Source organism: Emydura macquarii, unplaced genomic scaffold (genome assembly GCF_026122565.2).
Source record: "Emydura macquarii macquarii isolate MOO-44397 ecotype Brisbane River unplaced genomic scaffold, CSIRO-AGI_Emac_v2 contig_2473, whole genome shotgun sequence".
Lineage (NCBI taxonomy): Eukaryota > Metazoa > Chordata > Testudines > Chelidae > Emydura > Emydura macquarii.
Genome location: NW_027132610.1, coordinates 40,205,759 through 40,229,147, shown reverse-complemented (window position 1 = coordinate 40,229,147; position 23,389 = coordinate 40,205,759). Strand labels below are relative to the sequence as shown.

Here is a 23,389-nt window from a genome sequence, read left to right as displayed (position 1 = left end):
ATAGGCCATTGTAGGAACAGTCTTCTATTCTTTTTCCATCATTGACCAGTACCAGACTCTTCAGAAGATGGTATACAAATCCCTAAAATAGAAAATAATGCAGTAAGATGCTTATTGAGAGATGTTGCTTTCTAATACCAGGTGTTGTCTGATGTTATGAAGAATGAAGATTAATATTCCTTATACATTTTTATCTTAGCTAGTGTAATTACATATACTTTAAACCTCTGAATATCTAATATTCTCTCAAGTCCTCTTAGGCATGTTGCCTCAGTCATATCTGTAGAAGTGAGTTCTGCAAGTTAGTCTTTTGTGAAGAAACTATTCTTCTTTGAGGGCTTTGTGCATTCTTTTTTCTGGCATATGGCATCCCTATGCCTTGAAAAGCTATGTCTTTTTTAGGCGAGAACAAGTTTTCTTGTGTAAAGGTGACATCACTGGTACTGTTAAGGCAAGCCCCCTCCCCCGGCCCCTTAATTTCTTTGTTGCCATGGAAAATGAACAGAATTCCTTTGTGACCTCAGGACTGTTTTCCTCAGCCTAGTTTAAGACGTTATTGTAAATAGTTAGGTCAGAGTAGCATAGCACAGTTTAAGATAAATATCCCTTCTGTTGTCTCAGAAGCCTTCGGGCCTTGAGCCCTATAAAGGCTTTCAGAGGTGCCCCATTTGCTTGATGATCATACTACAGACTGCAGAACGGATCACCTTAATTCGCACATTTCTGGACTCCACTGAGTTCAGCGCCTTTCCTCCAATGAAAAGATTTTTCAAAACTTGAGACTTTTTGACAATTCAGGAAATAACCAGTTCAGACCTCACAATTTTTCTCGTAGATTGATATCTTAATTGATCTACATCATCATATCCTTTGCTTATCTGAATATAAAACCTTTGCAGCACTAGGTAAGACATTCCAGGTGCAATCCAGGCCAGTGAGGGGCTGTGTTACTGCTGCCCTGAAAACTTGGGTGCCTCACAATGCTTTGCTGCTGTAGCTCTGACCTGGGGAGCTCACAAACAGCCTTTTAGCATGCATGTCCTACCCTGAGTGTCTGTGTATAGCTACAGCCCTGGTCCAGCAACTCTGACCCCAGCAGCATGTCAGCAAACATCAGCCACACTTTGGCTTCCAGTAGCCTTTGGTTACTACTTGAAAGATGAGTGCAACACACTCCCAGTCCCAAAATTTCCCTCCAAAATGTGTGTCTGCACTGTCCAGACTTCTCCTGGACAGTCCAAATACATTAGGTCCATTGCCTCTCTGAGTGGATCAATATACAACAGTCTACTACTTGAAATGGAGTTACCCATGCTGTTCACAACACTGGGTTAGTTTTGATTAAGAATAAAACATATTTATTTAACTACAAGGAGAAAGGATTTAAGTGAGTACAAGTATAAGGCATAAAGTGAGAATAAGAGAAATAAAGATAAAGTGCTTCCTAGGACTAACACCTAACAAGCCAGACTTAATTCAACATAAAATTCCTACCACATGCTCCCAGCAACAAGGTAACCAAATTTCAGGTCAGGAACTCTCCCAAAATCAAATGGACTGGTTTCTTTTGTCATCTTAGATGAAAGAACAAGAGATGGATAGGGAGAGAGCAGTTGTGGTATTTTTTCTCCTCATTTTTATAGTTCAATCTCCCTTTGAAATGCATTTTCATGAGGGTTACCCTAGCTAAAGTTCTTTCCCACTGTGAGGATGAAGGCAAGGTGTCCAGTAGTGAAAGAGATTCCATGCTGTTGTTTGCTAAGATGCAGATCTGCCCCCCTTCTTTGTCAAAGAACGGCCCTTGGCAGGTGATTAGCCAGGTGTCATCAAAGCTGATGGGCAGAGGTGTGAGCCTGTCCTTTGTCTTTTGAGGAACTGATTTACCCACTCCCCAGGCTTGTCTGGTAAACACATTTCAGACCTAATTTCAGTTTGTTTATAACTTTACATATAGTGCTGCTACACACATTTCATCATATATTATTGACCGGTGAGTTATTTGTTTTCAAAAGATATATTTGAAGGCATATATTGTACAAAAATTATTACAATGTGGGGTGTGAATACATAGGTGCAGGCTATCACAACGGGCCACTGTACACTGAATGTATACAGCCTTCAAAGGAAACTGGCCGTCCAACCTCAAGTACTCCAACAGCTTCATTGGTAGGAGAACAGGAAAAACATCTTTTGGGGAGGAGGTGAAATCTTTGTTGCCCATTGCCTACCATCACAATCACCACTGTTGCCTCCAGTCTGGCTTGGGTTGCACAGTACAAAGATCTTTAAGTACATGATCTTTGAAACATCTTAGTACAGACTCCGTATCAGCATACTAAGCTCAGAAGAGTACAATGAGCCCTTAAAGCCTGTTGCTTATCTCTGCAGAATTATGTAGTACAGTTGCTTACGGACAACACTATAGCTATATACTATATGTAAACATGGAGGAGCACATTCCCAGCTCTTATCTGTGGAGGCAATAAAACTATGGCTGTGCTTCATCTAAAGCTAAACCCCATTTCTTTTCACCTTGCAGGGGTGGATAAGACGGAAGTAGATTTGTTCTGCAGGCCACCTAATGATGCACTGAAATAGTCTTTGAAGCCAGTGGTGACTGTAGCACTGTTTGACATATGGGGCCATGCAGTAATAGACTGCTTTGTCCACAAAAACACCAAATGCCAAGTTTATCATAGAAGAGTATACAGGTACAAAAGCTCCCTTTTAGGTGTGTTACTGCTGGATTTGATCCAACACCCTTCTATATGCCTTCTCTCCCATTTCCCTGTTACCCAGAGTCATAAAGAATATTAATTTGGACAGAGCAAACATTTTTAATAGTCCCAGTGTGACCTTGTTAGCACTGGTATCCATCATCTTTAGCTAGCCAGAAAGCCACCATAATCACTGCCTCTCTCTCCAGAGGTCCTGTCTTAATCACACATGAGGATTCTGCATTCCAACCCAGAAACCCTCACCTTACAATGTGGAAGATAACCTACTGCCTAATGTGAACTATTTCTGTTCTTGAAGGGTTCAAATCATCCTTTTGTAGTCCAGGAAATGTGCCACTCTGACATATCATAGTAATATCTGCTCGTCACAGTTATGTTAAGAACAAGGTTTTCTTTCACCCTACATTCTCTAGGTTCCTTAATATGTTCCCTCCCTGCCATCATAGAACTTTAATCATGTCCTAACAAAGCTGCTGGGTCCTCCTTATGAGCTTCTTGCTCAAGTCTCTCTTGAGCACTTATTGATTGCAATTTTCCTGTTAATGATTATATCTGCTAGCAGGGAGAGTGAGTTTAGTGCTTTGATGGCCACTCCACCTTTCTCTCATTCACAGTGACAGTTACCATGAGGCCCCATCCTAGCTTCATGCCTTAATGTGGTCTCAGTTTTCCACCTATCTAACTTTCCCTTCCTGTATTCTTTCTGAGACCTCTATCCCACCTAGGGTAATCTTCTCTCCAACCCTGGGTGTAAAAGGGCTCTCAGTTTCTACCTGAAAAAGACTAAGTCCTTTAGAAAAATAATAAATTATTCTTTGTGTGCTGGACCCTATGTGTATTCCACTGTGGGTATGCATTTGCTCCATGAACCTAGAGTCAGAGAATTCTTGTAAACAGTGTCGGTTCGTCTGTGCATGAGCTTTTGCTCTCCTCATGCCTCAAACCAAGGGTATAAAGAGTGGAATGGAATGACTTCCTCTCCGGTTCCCCCTTACTGCTGCATGGCCTGGATTAGCATATCCACTGTCTGGAGCTGCTGCGTCGTCATGATTCTTCAATCTGTAAATATTCCAGAGATTGTTGTTAGTGTGTTTGGTACATAGTTCTTAATAGTTTAGTAAGTTTATTATTTTAGTTTTTCTACTTAGATTCCATGCCTTGAGGTCCCCCATACCACATTACATGTATTGGATTATGCCCTGAACTTCAAAAACTGTGTTTCCTGCCCCTGTTCCTTCTCTGTCAGCAATGACCAACAAGGCACATGTTGTGGGTAGGTACAATATCTGCTGCTCTTTCCCTAGTTGTCCCCCATGAGGCGTGAGAACTCTGGCTTAGAAAGCACTTCATGGAGAAGGCCATGAGGCCAGAGTTGGACCAAGACTAAGGGACCCTTATACATTGGCCTGAATGGATACTGAGTGCACCTTCCACCATAAAGTCTGACTGGTGTGAGGAATCATACCACAGACCCTCAGTTGGGGTCTCATTGGGAAGGCAGGAGACACTCTCACAAGAATAAGAGTACGTTTCCCTCTGTCTGTTTCAAAGGGGACCACTATCACTCTGCCTATATTGAGCAAGTCTGCTCGTTCAGCTCCTAAGTCCCTGGGCCATGACACACAAGCCCGTAAAACCGGGGTTTTGTGAGTACCGAACCCCATCTCGGTGACATGGATTCCACTAGTACAATCCAAGTCAAAATATCAGGATCTGTTGGTTCCAGCAAGTAATACGGGACACATGCCTCAACCACTGACTGTGCCGTCGCTGTATTACCTGCCATCAACACAGGCTCCCTCCTTCAACCCCATCAGCACGAGCGGATTACACCTCTCACGCTTCCTGGAGAAAAGAGACTTATTCTACACCAGAAGATGTTTTTACTCTTTCTGAGATTCAATTTCCCCCATCATTAGGACTATCTCTCACTAGGGAGATTTTAACTCCAGCAGGAGTCTACTATGACACAAATCTATCCCCTTTTCCATCAGCCAACCTGTCTTATTCCTCCATCAGAACCGCCAATACTGCTGATGGGTCTGAACCCAATTTTCTTTTCCTTGGAAGAATCCAAATCATCAGAGGAATTATCATCTCCTCTTCCAAGAACTTCTAGCACACACACAGGAGAGCCAGAGCCTCCTGGTACCAACCTCCACTACAGCATTTACCTCAGTACTGGTGCTACCCAAACCTTGGGGACCTCTATAATCCCCTCCTGACCAGGCCATATTGGGGAATATGGACCTCATATGCCATATATAGAGAGCCTATGAATTTCTCTAGGGAATCACTCCCATCATTCGCCTTTAAGGGAACAGCCAGAGCTTCCACTTGATCTCACAAAAGTGGAACATTACTAGCCGGTTCCTCTGGCACTGGCAAAATTGTTGTCTTCATTTCCTAGTGAAGCAATCATCCCAGCATCTCTGTCCCTTCCAGATGATCGTAAAGTTCTAAGAATTATTGTGCAGAGTGACAGAGAAACTCCAGTTCTCTCCCTAAAGGAGGTCTAGGACCCTCAAAACCTCCTCCTGGATATACTGCAACTATTGGATCCTGTTGAATAGCACTTCCACCTAATGTAGCTATCTGGAATTTGCTAGACTAGTCTGACATACACAAGTCAGATGTGCCCCTACCCAGAAAAACGCTATTTCATTGCAGCCAAGGGAATGGAATTTATTTTTACCTATTCTGCACCTTACTCTCTGGTTGTCCAGGTTGCCACAGAGAGAACTAGGCAACAATATCGAAAACCTACCCCTTCTGATAAGGAGGCTAAACATCTAGACTTGATGGGAAGAAAGGTCTTCACCTTCCAGCCTACAGTTCAGAAAAGTGAACTACCAAGCACTGTTGGCTAAATGTGACTAGCTGAACTATTCCAAATTCACAGACTCTGTAGACAAGCTGCCACAGCAAGACAGAGCTCAGTTCCAAACTTTTATTGAAGGTAAGCTGGTGACCAGAACCGCACTTCAATCAGTGATTGGTGTAGTGGACACATCCAGGACAATAGCAACGGCCATTGTTATGAGCCATGAGTCCTGGTTACATGCTTTCGGATTTCCAAAACACTGTACAGGACTTGCCCTTTGATGAAGCCCATCTTTTCAATGAGAAGATAGATGAGTCCTTACATAATCTGAAGGACTCCAGGGCCACTCACTTCACAGGAATATATACACCTGCCTCAAAAGGAAAATATCACAGGCAGCCCTACAAACGTAGTTCAGTGACTCAACAGTTTTATCAGTGATCTTATGATCCTCCTCATAAGAGACAAAGGGTGCAGAAGTCTGGTTTCTTCTTTGAGTAATGTCCCTATGGGTGCTCCACTCCAGGTGTTGGCACGCCCTTGCGTCCTTGATTGGAGATTTTGCCAGCAGTACCCGTCTGGGTTGTGCATGCACCGTCCCTGTCTCGCAGTGCCATTGGCTCCCTTTTTGGTGCACGCAACACAGACCCCTCAGTTCCTTCTCAACCATTAGTGATCCAAGACGGAGCTCCCAGCAGTTCTTTATAGGCCACTAGAAATCTTAGATAAGTCTTTTTTCTTTTTCTATTTTCATAAAGTTATTCAGTTTATCTGTAGTTTACTGTACCTTACCTTAATCCTTCCCCATTGGGGGGAAAAAAAATTCTCTCACTTACCCTTTAGTTATAGATAACATTATGCCAGGTTCCCCTGGATCAAACGCTGCACATCGTGCAGGGATGCTATGCCTGCTGCAGATGGACACTCCGGGTGCATCAGATAGCTGGGTGAAGGACATGTTGCCCAGAAATGCATCCATTGTACAAACCTAAAAATCAGAGCCAGGCATGACAGGGACCTCTGCCTGAAACTAATTTTTACGGAGCGGTCGCTCAGAGCTGCCTCAGACCCTGGGCAGAGTAATGTCTCCCCACAGGAAAACATCAGAAAAAAGCGTTCTACTCCATCTACAATGGCGCATGCCAAGAAAAGGTCACAGATTTCAGTACCAAAGACGTCATAGGTCCTCCGGTACTATGACCTCATTGACAAGGAGAGGCTGCCATCGTTCCTCTAAGAAGCTGAGAGAGAAAAACAAACAGCCCTGTACCGAGACGGCACCGTCTAAAGCAACGGTCTGCACAATGGCTGTAACTGCCTCGACAGTAGCACCGACTCGGACCTCAGCACCGAGAAGCGACACAGTACTGTCTAAGAAAACGGGCCACATAGCGGTATCGGCTTATACCTCGGCACCGAAAAGTTGTACGGCGTCGACACATTCTGATCACTACATCGGCACCCGAAAAACCCCACGGCACCAATAATACATCCCGCACAACAGATGGCCCTGAGGGTACCAACGGCGCCAACGAGCACATCCATACCAGGAAACGATATGGAGCGCACCTTAGCACAGTCACTTACAACGGAGCCCACCACTCCCGCTCTGCGAAAACATGCTCAGAAGACCAAACACCATGATACTAAAGAGGAATTTCTAACATCTTCCCCATTACCTCTCTATGACACCGACATGTCCCCAGTGCATTTTACCCATGAGCAGCCTATGTCTCCCATCCCCTTTTCCAGTGATGAAGAGGATGTGGATGAACAGCCCACCTTATCTCCCCAGCTATCATCACCCAGAGCCCACCCATCCAAACATCAGGCACATCATAGACAACCACCATATTCATAGTTTCCGCCTCCTTGGTTTGACCCGCGATACCGTATGCACTGGCCTGCCTGGGACATCTGTCTACTTACTCTCCACCACATAGTAGACCCTCAACTTCATATAGCTACAGACACAGGTATTAGACCTACTCAGACGAGACCCAAACTAACTGGCCCTGCCGATAAACAGGATGTAACTGTAGAGCAAGAAATGCCACCTACCACACATAATTCATCCTCCTCACCTGATGAGACCATAGTTCTCCCACTCCCCACGACTGCAGATAATTTTAAGCAGTTCCAGGAAGTGTTTAAGACGGTGGTGGACAGTTTAGTGATTCCTCTCCAGGAACTGGCAGGGTCGCAACATAAATTGCTTAAGACATTGCAGATCTCAACTTCCACTATAATCGCCCTTCCAATGGATGATGGCCTTATGGAGCCAACAGATAATATTTGGCAGACCCCTGCCACCATCCCCTCCACTTGTAAAAGAGCTGATAAAAAGTATTATATCCCAGCCAAACATTCTGAGTTCTCTTCACCCATCCAGCCCCTAATTCCCTGGTTATTGAAGTGGCCAACCAGAGGAATAAACAGCAGCATCATAAGTTGGCCCCACATGACAAAGATGATAAAAGGCTGGACATAATGGGAAGAAAAGTATACACATTGGCCACTCTACAGCTGGGAGTAGCAAACTATGCCGCCTTGCTTTCAAGTTACGACCACAAAAAGTATTCAAAACTATCTGAATTTATTGACTTTCTCCCGGATGACAAAAAACAGCAATTTCATTCCTTGATCAAAGGGCAACTGGTCTCAAGAACAGCATTGCAGGCTTCCCTTGGCGTGGCTGACACTACGGCTAGAACTGTAGCAACTGCGGTCATCATGCCTGGGACATCATGGCTTCACTCTGCAGCTCTGCGTAAACAACTGCAGGCAACCATCAATGATCTTCCGTTTGATAAAAAGTGAAGCTCTTGCAGAGAAAATGAATGAAGTCATGCACACCACGAAGGACTCCAGAGCTATGCTATGCACCCTTGGAATTTATACACTTGCAACAAGAAAAAGACAATTCAGGTATCAATCCTATAAATCCAGATATCATCTGTTCTGCGAATAATGTTGGTATGAACAGTCACACTCCTGTCAAAGGCCATAGTGACGTTGACAAAATAACCAGCATCCATCAACATCCCAGGCTGCCCCTCCAAAGCAACAGTTTTGAGGTCTTGACTGAGGATCTGTATGCTCTCCCCCGCCTTCAACAGCCAGACTCCATCTTGTTCAATCATCATCTATGCCCTTTTTACCAACATTGGGTGAACATAACATCAGACAAATGGGTACTAGAAAATATCCAATCTGGTTATACTATCCCCTTTATCTCCATACTCACAACCGTACCTCCTTCCCCATCCCTCTTCAGGGATCCATCTCACGAACAACTATTAGAGTTGCCGTGCAGGTTTCAGGGTGGATTTTATGTACAAGCTGAAATTTCATAGTCATACTTGCTTCCGTAATTCCATCCCTGGAAAAGAACGTTTCCGTTTACAGCTCTTGCTATGAAGGACATGTACTTTCACGTGGCCATTCATCCCCCCGAGAGACAGTTTCTCAATTTCATGGTGGACCCTGACCACTTCTGATATATGTGCTTCCATTCAGCCTTGCCCCTGGCCCCTAGGTCTTTATCTAAGTCATCCTGGTAGTAACAACTCATTTCAGATGGAACAGTGTCACTGTCTTCGCTTATCTCAACAACTGGCTTCTCGTTGTTGGGAGATTTCAAGAAGCCTACATGTTGATCTCAGTGTTGGCGGACACTCCCATGAGGCATTTTGCTGTTGATCACGAGTGGGAGTGCATGATTCAGTAATGAATAGCACGGGCGGACTGGCCATCTGGTGCACTCAATGGCTTGTGGCACGGTCAGCACACTGCAGAAACCTTTCATCAGGCCCTCCAGGTGGGCTTGGCCGAGAGTGGCAGCTGCTCCCGGCCCCGCCCCTTCCCCCCCGCCCCTCTCCCACCATGTGGGCCCGGTGGCGCCCTGGCCGGAGCACGGCACCCGCTCCCCACAGGGCCCGGCCCCTCTCCCACCACATGGGTCCAACAGCTCCTGGGGAGGTATGCTTTAAAGGCCAGGGCCAATTTTTAGCCCCCGTCCGTCATTGAGGAACAGTATCTTTGCTCATTGGGAACCCCATCTGGAATCTGTTTGCCTCCCCGATGAACAGAAGATGCAACATCTGCTGTCCTAGGGGAGCTCTACGGCTACACTGTCCGAACAGTGCTATCCTTCTGCATCTGAGGCTATGCCTTTCCTCAAAGGATAATGATTACTGCTAAGTAACCTGCCTCTTTCTTCTAGCAGTTTTCAGCTTTTGTTGTCTTTTAAGTTTCATTTCAGTCTTTTGTTCTTGCATTATGAAAGAGGTAAATACAAATGTCTGACTTTCTCTAAACTAGTCATTTTTCCTCTATCATGTAACCTCTTAATTTCCGTATTAAATAGTTAATATTCTTTTTATTTTTTTTTCGTGTGGAAGCCTTTTGAGGCCTCTAAACGGTTTTGTGGCCCCTCTCTTGGTTTTTTTAAATTTCTTTAATATCCTTTCTGAAATCACAGGATGATGCCATTAATCTTGTGGAGTGTATCCATCTCAATGTCTGGCAAATGGAAAGCCACCTGGACACTAGGTTATTAGCCACCTTCTTCCCTTGTGCCCAGTGTAAGAGCATCTTTCATGATGCTCTAACTCACGCCCAGCTATCCATAGCTCTGAGGCGACACACTGTTTTCCTCCAGGAACAAACTATACCAAGGATTCTGGAGTGTTGCACAGATCTGCAGAGCTGACTGTCTACCAGCTGGGGGACTTAGTCAAGATGGCCATGGCACAAGAGTGGATCTGGCTGTATTTTTCAGAAGGGTCAATGTATTCATCTCCTCTTGCTTTTTTCTCTCTTCTCTTATAGGGCAAGATTTTGATACCCTTGATCACACTGAGCAGAAATTCAACAAGGAGTCCCATTAAAGTTCACGGGACTACTCAGAGTATGGTGCTATTCAGTGTGAATAAGGATAACAAGTAGTTACTACAGAATTCCTTTGATATAGTTTGAACCATTATGTTCTGTCTGCATAAAACCCCAAGGTTTTTGCAAATCAGACTCAGTTTTGTGCTGTTTGTGATGCAAAAGACAGACCTCCTGTTTGGTCAGAACAGAATGGCTGTATAACCTCACTAAGAAAATCTACAAAGCAGAAGGATATCCTTGCCCTATAGGCATAAAGGTAAATTATCTTATTGGCAAGACCAGTACATGGGCAGAAGGAGAGTATGATTCTGTGAAGGTGATGTAGCAAGCAGCAATCAGGTGGTCAGTGCACATGTTTACTCAACATTACAGAATCTGTAATATGAGTCCACTTGTGCTCAGTTGTATAAGACTGGGTTGAAGACACACCCTCTAGTTTTTGGTCTTTCTTTGTGTATTGTCTATCTCTGAAGGAAATCAATTAACTGGAAGCTCCTCTAGTTGACTGTTCCCACTAATTTGTTTTCTTTTCATGTATGTGGAATGAATAACTTCCTGAGTGCAAATTTAAAATTCATGTACCTAATTTCAACCCACACTGTTCAACCCACAGTACCCTCTGACTTAAATTGGCATTGCACTCAGCACTTAAAAAAACAGACCCTTTGAGCACAGTGGAAGAGACTCATTCTTAGGTTGCTTGTGTTCCATAGATAGAGAAATGGAGAATGTGGGAGGGAGCAGAACAGTCCCCTTCCCTCTGGTAAGGGAAAAACAACACTCCCTTTCCCACCTTAGCAGAGAAACAGCTGGGGGGAAAGAGAACCTAGCATCTGGAAACTAATGTGGGGAAGAAATGGGGGACTCTTTCCATCAGGAGCAGAGCAAAGGGGGTTGAGATAAGTCACACACCGTTCCTCAGCGAAGAAGAAAGGGGATCCTTCCACATACAAGGACCAGCAAGGGGGGGAGGGGTTCTCATTTCCCACCCACCCCAGAGAGGAGCAACATCAGGGGAGGGAAGAGCTCCAGAGCCTTTTACCCTCCTTGGGAGCCATTATACAGGGAGGATGCTGTAAGGGATTCTCCTGAGGACCAGCAGCCGGGTTGAAGGAGAATCTGGAGGCCCCTGTCCCCCGTCCCCCAGCGAGAGGCAGTAGGCGAACCCTTTGAGTAATGGTACCGCTAAGTTGCACATGTGAGTGAGCTCATGCATGCTGCATACGTGAGCACAGCTTAGAGGGAACATAGCTTTAAGTTATTAATGTATGTATTTACAATATGTTTCAAAGTTCCCACTCTTTTAAATGAATGCTACAGGCTAAAGAAAACCATCTTCTGGTGAGAATGATTCTGCTGAGTGTAAAAGCCTAGCAACCACCTACATTTAATAAATCCTGTTAACCAGAGAAATTACTCTCAAGCTCTTTTCTACTGTGACTCCATGTTACAACAAACAAACAAAAAAAAGGTCAGGACCCTCCTCCCTGATAGCCATGAAAGCAAAAAGGGTGACTGATTCCCTGAAGCCTCTTTGTGACCCTAAGGCTGAGCACTGTGAACCAGAGCACAGCATTTTTGTCTCACAATATTAAGTAGTTTGTGAGCATCCTATTAATACAATTACTCAGCTTTTCTTTTCTGAAACTGTATCTTTTGCTTTAAATTCTTCTCTTATTTTTAAGGGTATTATTCAGCTGGAGAAAGAGTTGGCCAATCTTGGAGGAGCATGTGCAGCAGCTTTGATGAAAAAAGATCTGGCGCTTCTCGTTGGTAAATGTCTCTTAAAGAACATAATTTTTACCTTGATAATTGATTGATATTCTATTTTGTGAATGACTAATGTTCTATGAGTTTTAAGTTTGCTTCTAGCTGGAGATGGTCTTAAAGGGAAAACAGAAATTTTAAAAATAAATTAATCAGCACAGATAAATAATGCTTGTCTACTCTCCTCCCTTCTTATGTATGGGAAGGAGGGAAACCTAGTATTTAAATCTGAACCAACTCACTCCATCTACAGGCAGAGTACTAATGTATGCACTATATTCTCCAGTTTCTTAATGGTACTTCACAAATGTGTAAGTATCTTATTATTTATATTTCTCATCACTTTTTTTCTCTCACCACATTCCACACCTTCCTGAAGGAACAGCAACTGTGGTGCTGACTTTTAAAATATGAAATAATTTGTTGAAAATTAACTGCTCATGAATATGTGTAGCCCTTGGAGCCTAAAATAATTCCACTTGAAGTTTTAAAATGATCAAAAATATAACATGACTTCATAAGCAGCCACGCTACACACAAGTTTTCAATAACCCAAACACAATTTAAAAAGTATAACAAGTGACAAAAATGAGATTCAGCAAAAGTGACTGGAACAGAAGATGGTGACTGAAGTAGAACTTGAAAGAGAGAGATCCTAATTCTGATCTCATACTAGTTGCTGGTACTTCTGTCTTTAATTTCTTAGCTTTTCTAACAGTCAGTTCTCTCCAAAGAGGGTTTTTGACAAAATGTAATTCCCTCCTTGCTAAAGGGGATAGTTGTTAAACTTTGTATAGTCTTATTTTAATTGGTGTTACTACCACAGTGCTGTGACCTTCCATGTTCGCTGCTAGGTAGTAGCTTGGTGTTTAAGACCAAGGAGAATGGCCTAAGGGAAAACATTATCTCTTCCTTTGCTGCAGCACTCCTTTTCCAGCAGGCTTTAGATTTACCTCATGTACTTCAAGACTTCAGAATAAAGGCAAATATTTGATACAAGACAAGAAAAGGGAAACGCTACTTCTTCGAGTGCTTGCTCATGTCCATTCCCAATCAGGTGTGTGTGCGCCACATGCACCAGTGCCGGAAATTTTTCCCCTAGTGGTATCTGTAGTGTCCCAACCGCAAAGAATTGATCCTGGTCACTGACAGACAATTGCAGTGTATTCACTGCCTGGGAGAGAAGCACATTCCACAAAATTATGGAGTGTGTCAGGAACTGAAGCCCAGGTCAAGGAAAGAGAGAGAACTGAGGCTCAAACTCCTGCTTACAGAGTCAGCGCTTCAACTTCCGGAATCCTGGCAAGAACCCTCTCCACAATCCTCCACTTTGGGGGAACATGAGCTCAAGCAGAAGCCTGCAAGCCACACATGAAGGGCCTCTAAGAAAAGGTAGGTGAGTCCCTATGGTGCACCCTGATTGAGCCAAAAACAATCCCCAGCTCAGTCAGTAACATCAGTACCAATGGCACCTAAGCCATCTAAATCATTATCCAGAGCATGCGCAGTACCAAACCGACAGAGGAAGCCAGAATGCCTTAAGATCCAATGGGCTCAGGCAAGGAAGCATCAGTACCACAGGGGTGTGAGAAACATAGAAGATCCACCCTGGGGAAGGCTCTGTTGATACAGTCATCAACATCAGTGTTGCTGCTGATGCGCCAGGCACCAATGGACCCTACATCAGGTCTGCATCTCTGACTCAGTGCAAGCCTCTTGGCACCAATAGCCTTCGCTGGTACCGTCGCCTCCTGCACTGCCTGACTTCTGGTGCACAATGGATCTTTCAGTGTCGGATGCACTGGACTCTCTGTTGCTCAGTACCAGGGCCCTTATACTAAGCCCGCCCAGAACCCTGGGCTCATGAGCAGCTTCCTGCCACGCACCGCCAGTATCATTGGCAGTATCAGAAAGTGAGCAAGAGGACCTAGTTTCCCATTGCTCATCTCACCTGCCATACAGTGCCCAGTTCCACGACAAACAGCGAGAACTCCCTGGTTTGCGCAACCGTGGTTCCAGCCAACGGGCCCTTTTCTAGGTCAATGACCATATTGGGACCTTTGGCAGGCCCAAAGGCAACAGACCCCATTTGCCCCAGTGGAGTTTTCTATCAGCAGAGGAAATACCCTTCTTCAGTTGCTGCCTCAAGGGCCTTTGAACAGACAAGGGATGAACCAGCAGGTGAACCAGAAGAGGAGGAAGATGTCACTCCTCAGACCCAATTATTTATTGTCGCCAGGGGAGACTGTTATGCCCCCTCCGCCATCTATGGCAGATAACTTTAAACTTTTTCAGGATTTAGCACAGAGGATAGCAGAGGCTCTTCAGATATCTGTCCGAGAAGTGACCAAGTCACATTATAAGCTGGTGGACATTTTATACTCTTCCAAAGTTGCCATCCCAATTAATAAGGCCTTATTGGACCCTGTCATGGCGATATGGGAGAACCCTGCATCCGCCCCTCCAACTTGCAAGAGAGCGGACAAGAAATACGTCCTGGTGAAGAGCACTGAGTTCCTATTTTCACACTTGTCTCCAAGTTTGATCATCGTGGATGCAGTGAATTCCAAGGCATGCCAGCACCACTTTAAATCCACCCCTTATGATTGAGATGCATGTGCCTGGACCTCTTTGGCAGGGAAGCTTATTTATCAGCCACCCTCCAGTTTAGAGTGGCAAAATACCAAGCCCTATGGGCAAAATTTAAGTAAAAAAAACTATGCAAAAAAACTATGCAAAAAAACTATGCAAAATTTAAACTCCTTTAGTGAACAATTCCCTGACTTACACAAGGAGCAATTTAAGGCCTTAGTTAATGAAGGCCAATTGATAATGACGACGTCTCTCCAGTTGACACTCGATATAGCAGCTTTTTCTATATTGATCTCTGTTGTGATGAGATGGGCCTCATGGCTTCACCTCTCCGGCTTCCCCAAGGAGGTACAAGTGATGGTGGAGGATCCTCCCATTTGAGGGAGCAACACTGTTCGCTGAAAAGACTGCTGCCTCCCTCCACACATTAAAGGATTAGGTCCCTCAGTGTATGCACACCTGGGTACAAAGGTAAATACAATCCTCAGCCGTCATATAAGCCTCATTCGCAATACTCATTTCAATAGCCAACTTAATACATGCAGAGGCTATATGAGCCTCAGGGAAAGAAGCCCAGGTTCCCCAGACGAGAGAGGTCAGGATCCCAACAAGTCACTTCCCAACTCTCCACTTCGAAGAGATAATTTTGACAGGTTGGTCAAAGCGCCTGTAGAATATTTTCTTTGCTGCTATTCCACCCTGAAAAATCCCTCCCACTCATTTGAGGATTATCTTATTCCATTCCACAGCACCTGGGAATAGATAATCTTTGACAAGTGGGTGTTGGAGATCATTCAGACTGGATTCTCTATCCATTTCCGTCCCACCTCCCAAACCGCCTTCCCCATCCCTCTTCAGGGACCCTTCTCATGAGAGCTTACTACATCAAAAGATAGTCTATCTCCTCAGCATAGGAGCAATGGAGCTAGTGGCTGTGCATCTTAAGGGGCAGAGGCTTCTATTCTCATTAATTCCTAATACTGAAGAAAAAAGGGGGTTAGAGACCTCTACTGGACCTTAGAGTGCTCAACAAATCAGTCAAAGCTCAGAAATTCAAGATGATAGTGTTATCCAAGATCATTCCAGCATTAGAAAAAGGAGATTGGTTCCTGGACCTCAACCTCCAAGATGCGTATTTCCACATCTCAATTATACCGATCCACAGGTGTTATCTCATATTTACGGTAGGCCAGGACCACTATCAATACAGAGTACTCCCCTTTGGCCTCTCAAACCTCCTCCCCCCAAAAATATTCTCCAAGGTTCTCTCAGTTGTGGCAGCCACCTACACTCCCAAGGCATCATGATTTACCTTAACTGGACGATTGACTTCTCAGGATTCGGTATTTCACAGATGCCCAGTGAGTCACTCATATGACTTTGGACCTGTTTCAGGATCTGGGCCTACAAGTCAACAAACAAAAATCAACACTGATACCAGTACAGAGGCTAGAATTCATAGTGGTCAACCTCAGCTCTGTTCAGGTGAGAGCGCTCCTCCAACGTCACAGGTTTTTCAGTCTCTCCTCATTGATAGAGAGAGGATAGTCCAGCTCCCAGATTTCAGCCAGATACTGCCCTCAGCTTCTGGGACACATAGTTGCAGGGACATTGGTGATAGCTCATGCCAGACTACGCAGGAGATGCTTCCAAGCTTGGTTTGGTTTACAGACCGAACAGACACAGCATAAACAAATTACTATCCATACCCACCAAGGTCAAACAATCCCTGGATTAATGGGAAGATGTAGTAAATGTCTGTGTGGGAATCTCATTCGTTCTGCCTCCCCTATCATTACTGCTGACTACTGATGAATCCTTCATAGGATGGGGTGCGCATCTCAGTGTCAGCACAACACAGTGCAAAGGTCCTCAAGCAAGGCATGCCTCCACATCAACCTCCTCAAACTCAGAGTGGTCAGAAATGTGTGCTCACTTCCTCCTGCTGATGAAAGGCATACACACACAAGGATCATGATGGACAACATGGCCTGCATGTATTGCATAAACCAACAAGGAGATGCCAGATCACACTCCTTATGCATGGAAGCACTAAAACTATGGAATTGGTACATCACCCACAGTATATTAATATTGTCAGCCTACCTACCAGGAACACACAACACAATACCAGATGGTCTGAGCTGCAAATTCACTCATGAATATGAGTGGAGGTTAGACTCGATAATACTCCACAACATATTTCAGCTATGGAGGACCCCAACAGTAGACCTGTTTGCCACTTACCAGAACAGGAAGTGCCCACAGTAATGTGGGAATCGGATGTCACTCCATGGGAGGCAATCTCTTTATCCCGTGGGATGAAGGCCTCACTCCCACTATTATTGAAAGTCCTACTACAAATGAAAAGGGAGAAAATAATGGTCATACTGATTGCTCCCACATGGACCAGACAGACATGATATCCTTACCTTTCACAGCTGGCACTTTGGCCACCGATGACTCTCCTGACCATTACAGGCCTTCTATTGCAGAACAGGAGACGTATGCTCTATCCCAATCTGCAGGTCCTATGACTCAAAGCATGGTTCCTTCCTGGTTTCCAGCACATAGAGGCATCCTGCTCTGAGGTACAGGAATTTTTGCTGCACAATAGAAAGGGAAGTACTCATCATACCTATCTGCAGAAATGGAAGAGATTCCAAGTAGGATGCCAACTCAAGGGTGTCACCCCAATGTACCCACACTACCGATAATCCTGGGCTGTTTGTGGGCTCTCAAGAATCGGGACTCTGTGTTAGTTCACAAAAGGTCCACCTAACAGTAATCTCAGCCTTCCACCAGCCGGTAGAAGGATGCTCCATCTTCTCCCACCCAACTAGAAAGAAGTTTCTCAAAGGCACAGCAAACCTCTTCCCACTGTCCAGACTTCCCACTCCTCAATGGGACCTCAACCTGGTGCTAAAAGGGGTTACTAGACTGCCATTTGAATCCATGGTCTTATGTTCTTTAACTTACCTGTCCATGAAAATGGCATTCCTCACTTCAGCAAGAAAAATAAGGGAAATGGTGTCCCTGATAATTCATCCCCCCTTCATGGTGTTTTTCTCTGACAAGATCATGCTTAGACCATGATCCAAAGCTCATTTCCAAGATGACTACTGCATTCCACATGAATCAGCTTATTCAGCTTCCAATATTTTATCCCAAGCCTCATCAGGATAATAAAGAAGCCATCCTCCATATGCTCAATGTAAGGAGAGCTTTAGCCTTCTACTTGGACAGATCGAAAGTGTTCAGAAAATCCAAGACTTTTCCTATCCATTGCAGATAGATCAAAAAGAACAGCGATCTCAGCACAAAAGCTGTCTAAGTGTGTCTCAGACTGTATTAAACTGTTACCAACTGCATAATGCAACACCCCCACTTGCAGTACACATGTACTCTACAAGGTCAGTCTCCTCGTTAGTCACCTTCTCCAGAGGTATCCCTATATCTTAAATCTGCAGAGCAGCTACCTGGGCATCTGCACACACCTTTATAGAACACTGTTATCTGGGGGATTCAACTGCAGATGCCAAATTTAATGCCAGTTTTATCATCCATTTCAGATTTGACTCCAAAATCCCAACCTCCAGTGGTGGGGCACAGCTTAGGAGTCACCCACAGTGGAGCACCCATAGGGACACTACTCGAAAAAGAAGTTACTAACCTTATGCAGTAACAGTGATTCTTAGAGATGTGTCCCCAGGGGACCCATCATAACCCACTCTCCTCCCCTCTAATTCAGAGCTCAATTAGTTGGCTCTGCAGTAGAGAAGGCACTGAGGAAGGACTACCTGCATGCGTTGGCTAGCCTTGTGGCTGGTAGGGAACAGTGCCTGCGCAGGCAATACAGACTGCTACCAAAAATCTCCAATCAGCAGCGCAGGGACACAGACACACCCACAGTGGAGCACCCATAGGGACATACATCTGAAAGAATCATTGTTACTGCCCAACGTAAGTAACTTCTTAATTGTCTTGATTATCAAAGAGTTCCACATTTAAATAAGTACCATAATAATGTTATTGAAATATCTGGGTGTTCACCCATCAGCTATCTTGATGCTTTCACCCAACCTCAGTGGGTACTGCTGATAAGGTTACAAAGATAACAAATAGGAATGAATGCTTGCAGTCTGGCTCTGTCATTCTACTTGACTCAGTCAATAGGACAAGACTGACTAATCTAAAGAGCAAAACAGTAGCCTAAGAAAATGGCTTACTCAAAAAAAGAGCAAACATCTCAACCCTGTCACCAGATAATCTTGAGACCATGTTTAAAGGTGATTAAAGCACTTGTCCTTGAAACTGAGAAAGAGGACATGAAAAAAGGAAAGAGAGCTACCTGCAGCCTATAATTTATCCAGAGTTTAAAGAAGAAAATGTGAAACCTACTGAATACTATGGTAGAAAAGAAGGGGAGAGTAAACAAATTTTAAAAGCCCCTCATTGGATGCAGCAATGGAAGTCCACAAAAAGGATAATATAATCAAGCAGGAGAGATTTCTTGTTTCGGAAAACCAGACAAGAAGAATGACGTGATCTTGAGACAGAACTACAGGTCATCACTGGCATCTCTTCAGGCCACCTCAGCTTGAGCATGATTTGTCAGAGTGGTTGTCGCTTGGTTTATGGAGTTGAAGGAAGTTACTTCCCACAGATACAGATTTCTGTCTCTCAACTAGCTGTAGCATTCATCGCCGACATGTCCATGGGTTTGTCCAAATATTCCTTTAGTTCCATAGCTAACAAAGTGATCTGAAGGTACATTTAGCTGCAAATTCAGATAACTGACACCCAGCCTAAATTTTTAGCTTCAGCCAAGTTCACAGAAGATAAGCTATTTCAGGAGATTGGGCAGCAAATCTAGTCACTCAGAAAGTCCAGGGCTGTCAAATTCAAATCCAAAAGCAGAAGATAGAGGCAGAAAGGCAAAGTAAAAATGCAAGCCTCATCCCTTTCCAGTTGCAAGACCACACAATAAATGGCTGGTAAATCTGTGAACAGGTTCTACCATTTGGTAGCTGCCTCTCACTGTTCCAAGGTGGATGGAATTGGGTTATTACATCGCCAGAACTTATTTTTGGAGTATCTCTTTAACCATCAAGATGATTCCTTCGATTCCCCAACAGCAAAATATCCCCAGAAAAGTGAAGACACTCTTCCTTCCATACATCTTTTATTGAAGTTAGGAGCCATCAAGTCTGTTCGTTCTTAACTTTCTTTGGAATGTCCTCTTATCTTTTTGATGGTTCAAAAGAATTAAGCAATTTAATGAGTAAGCAATCCCTACTCCTTTTAGGAGTATACAGTGACATAGACATCACAATGTTTCTGAATTGGGAGATTTGATCATTTCTCAGATTAACTAAATCAAATTGTGTAGAAACTACTTCCTTCTGATCCTTGCTATTAATTTAAAGGGATTATGATCCCATGAATAGAACTTTGTCTCTAGGAACGGTTTCAACTGAGAATACCACAATAGTTCATTCTGGACTATTGGGATCCACCCCTGAATCATCTGGGTTCATATTCTTTTTTTCTTTACACTGTTGATCATCAGATCAACTGAATAGGAAGGAAATTACATTCCATTCTCATCAAGGGAAAGTTACTTCTTATCACTGAAGGCGATGCAAGTAAAGGCAGTCCACAAGTGAAGGGGAAAATAGCCTGAACAATAAGACCTTCCATTGGATAATTCACTACTAGAGCTCAGGATAGACCTGTTTGTGTCAGTCCCAAACAGGAAGGCAGGTTAATGCTAGTCTGGAAGGAGATTCGAAAGGACTCTGGCAGTGGATGATGCAATGTTGCATATGTGAACACAGTTACTTTTGTATGTGTTTATCTTTACTCCACTTCATTGTATTTTCTCCACTGGCTCTCTAAATTTATTCTAGTGTCAGTCTGAGGATCAATTTAATAAACATATTTCATACCAAATATGCTTGTTCCTGAGCACAGTCTCTCCTGACTGCTCTAAAGGAAATGTTGACTCATAATTACCTGCTTTTTGTTCTGAATATATCAGTAGTGTACTTGAAAACACAGCTTAGACTCAGTATTGGCACATGGAATAGGCAATGAATTGTCATAACCCTCCAATCTGTAGTTTATTACAGTTTATGCAGAACAGTTTGTCAGCAGGTCTGAGCCCCAGCTCTACCTCATGGTACAGTGATACATTTTGAATTCAGTAGTTGGCTGTTGCATAAAACATCCTCTATCCAGCAAACTAATATGTGACTGAGCAAGTTGTTACTGGGGAAAATAACTTATTCCCAAAATTGTTTCGTTTTCCCACTGTGTTAGGGCCTCGAGATCTGAACTATCTTTATATAATTTCTTATGTGGTTCCCATCACTCTACTCTGAGTGCCTCCTTCAAGTAAAAATGACAACAGTAATTTTACTGCCTTTCATTCCCGATGACAGGAAACTGCCTTGAGTTGTGATGTTTTTTTCCTAATTTGCCATATATAAAAATATGAAAGTAAGAGAAGGGTGGGTCAGATCTTCCTCTTCTCCACAAATGTTAAGCAATTGGAGCGTTTCCCTTTTTAAGGGAATAGGCCAGAGAGCAAAGTCTCTTGGTTTTTTTTTAAAATTGGGCCATTTGTTTAGATGTCTAAGTATGGATTTAGGATTCTTATTTATACAACCATTTGTGAAAATTATTGCTTTTGTTTGTTTTTTTTAATCTCCCGTCTCTAGACTTTCCTTTCTTCCATCACTTGTGTGGGGAGCACAAGAATATGACATACTTTCTCAGCAATCTCTGGATTCTTAAAACATGCAACAATAGTGTTTAAATCCACTGAGATCAGTGTCTACACCAGAAGAAGAATCTTTAGTTGCAGGATCTCAGTGATCCTTTTGAAACCATTCCGTTCCCTATCCTTCTGCTTTTTAACTATTAATTTGGCAACCCCAAGCTAGGATGGAAGGGAACGTCAAGTGGATAAGACTGGACTGGGACTTAGGAGACACTAGGTTCAATTCATGGCCAGTCACAGGCTTCCTATGTGACTTTGGGCAAGCAATTTAATCTACTCTGTACCTCAATTTCCCATGTGTAAACCGATTATAGTTCTTCCAGACCTTGTTAGGAGGGCTGTGAGAATAACATCCATTTAACTGTAAGACATTACTATGGTGATGAAAGATATATATGTAGAAAGATGGCAGAATTTGGAGAATCTATCAGTAGTGGACCAATGCTAATAATATTCAAGATGGTTTAGAAGATTTCAGAATACTTCCTGATTAAAGTGACATCTGCATTCAACAGGGCCCTGAAGATAGCACTCCATTTTGTTCATCTAGCTGAAGTAAAAATAATGGCATCCCACAGAAGTGTGTAAAAGGCAGTAAATTAAAACATACATCAGCACTTAGATATTTAAAATATCCACATTGCTCTTTTGCTGCTTTTCACCCAAGGACAAAGTGGGTAATGTGACCCTTCTTCCAGGTCACTTTTCATTTGCGTAACTGACGTATACAAGAAGCACTAATAGGATCTTGAAACAAGTATCAAGATGGCACACTCCAAAAGATTGATGGCATTATTCTTTACAGACACAGCACCTGCACTAATTAAAGAAAATAAAAAGCAAAGTAGCATACCAAACAGCTACAACTGCCTGGGATCAATACATTGAATTAATATTGTTTGTTGTTTGATCATGTTCAGTGGATGTAGCTTCTGATAGCAGATGGTTACGTCCGTGGATGTTTTTAATACATTAGGACTTGAATCCCTCCTTTTCTGTTCCTCTCTTATCTCATTACTGATTACATCCTGTGTGTGCAGAATTGCCTGACATGGTTTTGAGAGGGTAGACAAATGTCCTTAGCTGTAATTTTTTTTTCTCTAAAACAGCGTGTTTGGGAATTCTGGGCACCCTAGAATCAAAATTGAGAATCATGTTTCTGAGAAAGAAATGTGGTATAAGGCTATATTGAACACATTTGGATTTTATTTTACAAAAGAATTCATAATTGGTTAGTGTGGTTTTGTTTTTTTAATTAGTTATTTGTGTAAGCTCCTCTGAGGAGCAATTGGTGGGCAGGTCCTAACTACTGTAATCTGGAAGTCAGCTCTAACTGCCTCCAAAATCACTGGAAGATAAACCACTTAGCCATATGCACAGAATTGCCAGACATATTGTTTTGAAGAAAATAAATTTAAAGATATATAAGAATATTTTTCTTTATGTAAGTTAAAGTATCATATTTGCTTGTGCACTGAACTATACCATACTGTATGTTTACAGTGTTGTATGAAAATATTATTTTATCTATTCATTAAGAAGTGCTGCTTAATTCTTGAACATTTTCACACTGCTGGGCTGAGCAAAATGAGTAACATTTTTAAGTTCATAACAAGGTGTGACGGAAAATGTATTGCTAAATGGAATTAGAACCAAATTTTAAATACTGAAAGGATGTAGATTTATCTTGATGTTTATATTAACATATATGCATTTCTATTTATTTGTATAACAGCTAATGAATTCGAAGAAGATCTTGAGATTCTTGAAGAGGCTGCATTGCAG

At 43.2% G+C, this 23,389-nt stretch overlaps 1 protein-coding gene across 7 annotated transcripts in view; it reads left to right on the top strand.

The window, feature by feature from the left end:
• The window catches only part of MYCBP2 (MYC binding protein 2), a 477,832-nt gene that overhangs the window by 274,622 nt on the left and 179,821 nt on the right, over positions 1-23,389 (top strand). For all 7 annotated transcript variants that reach the window (XM_067563270.1, XM_067563273.1, XM_067563271.1 and 4 more), the window contains 2 exons: positions 12,144-12,231; positions 23,340-23,389. In XM_067563270.1, the coding sequence (XP_067419371.1) occupies positions 12,144-12,231; positions 23,340-23,389 (138 nt within the window). The remainder of the gene's footprint in view (positions 1-12,143; positions 12,232-23,339) is intronic.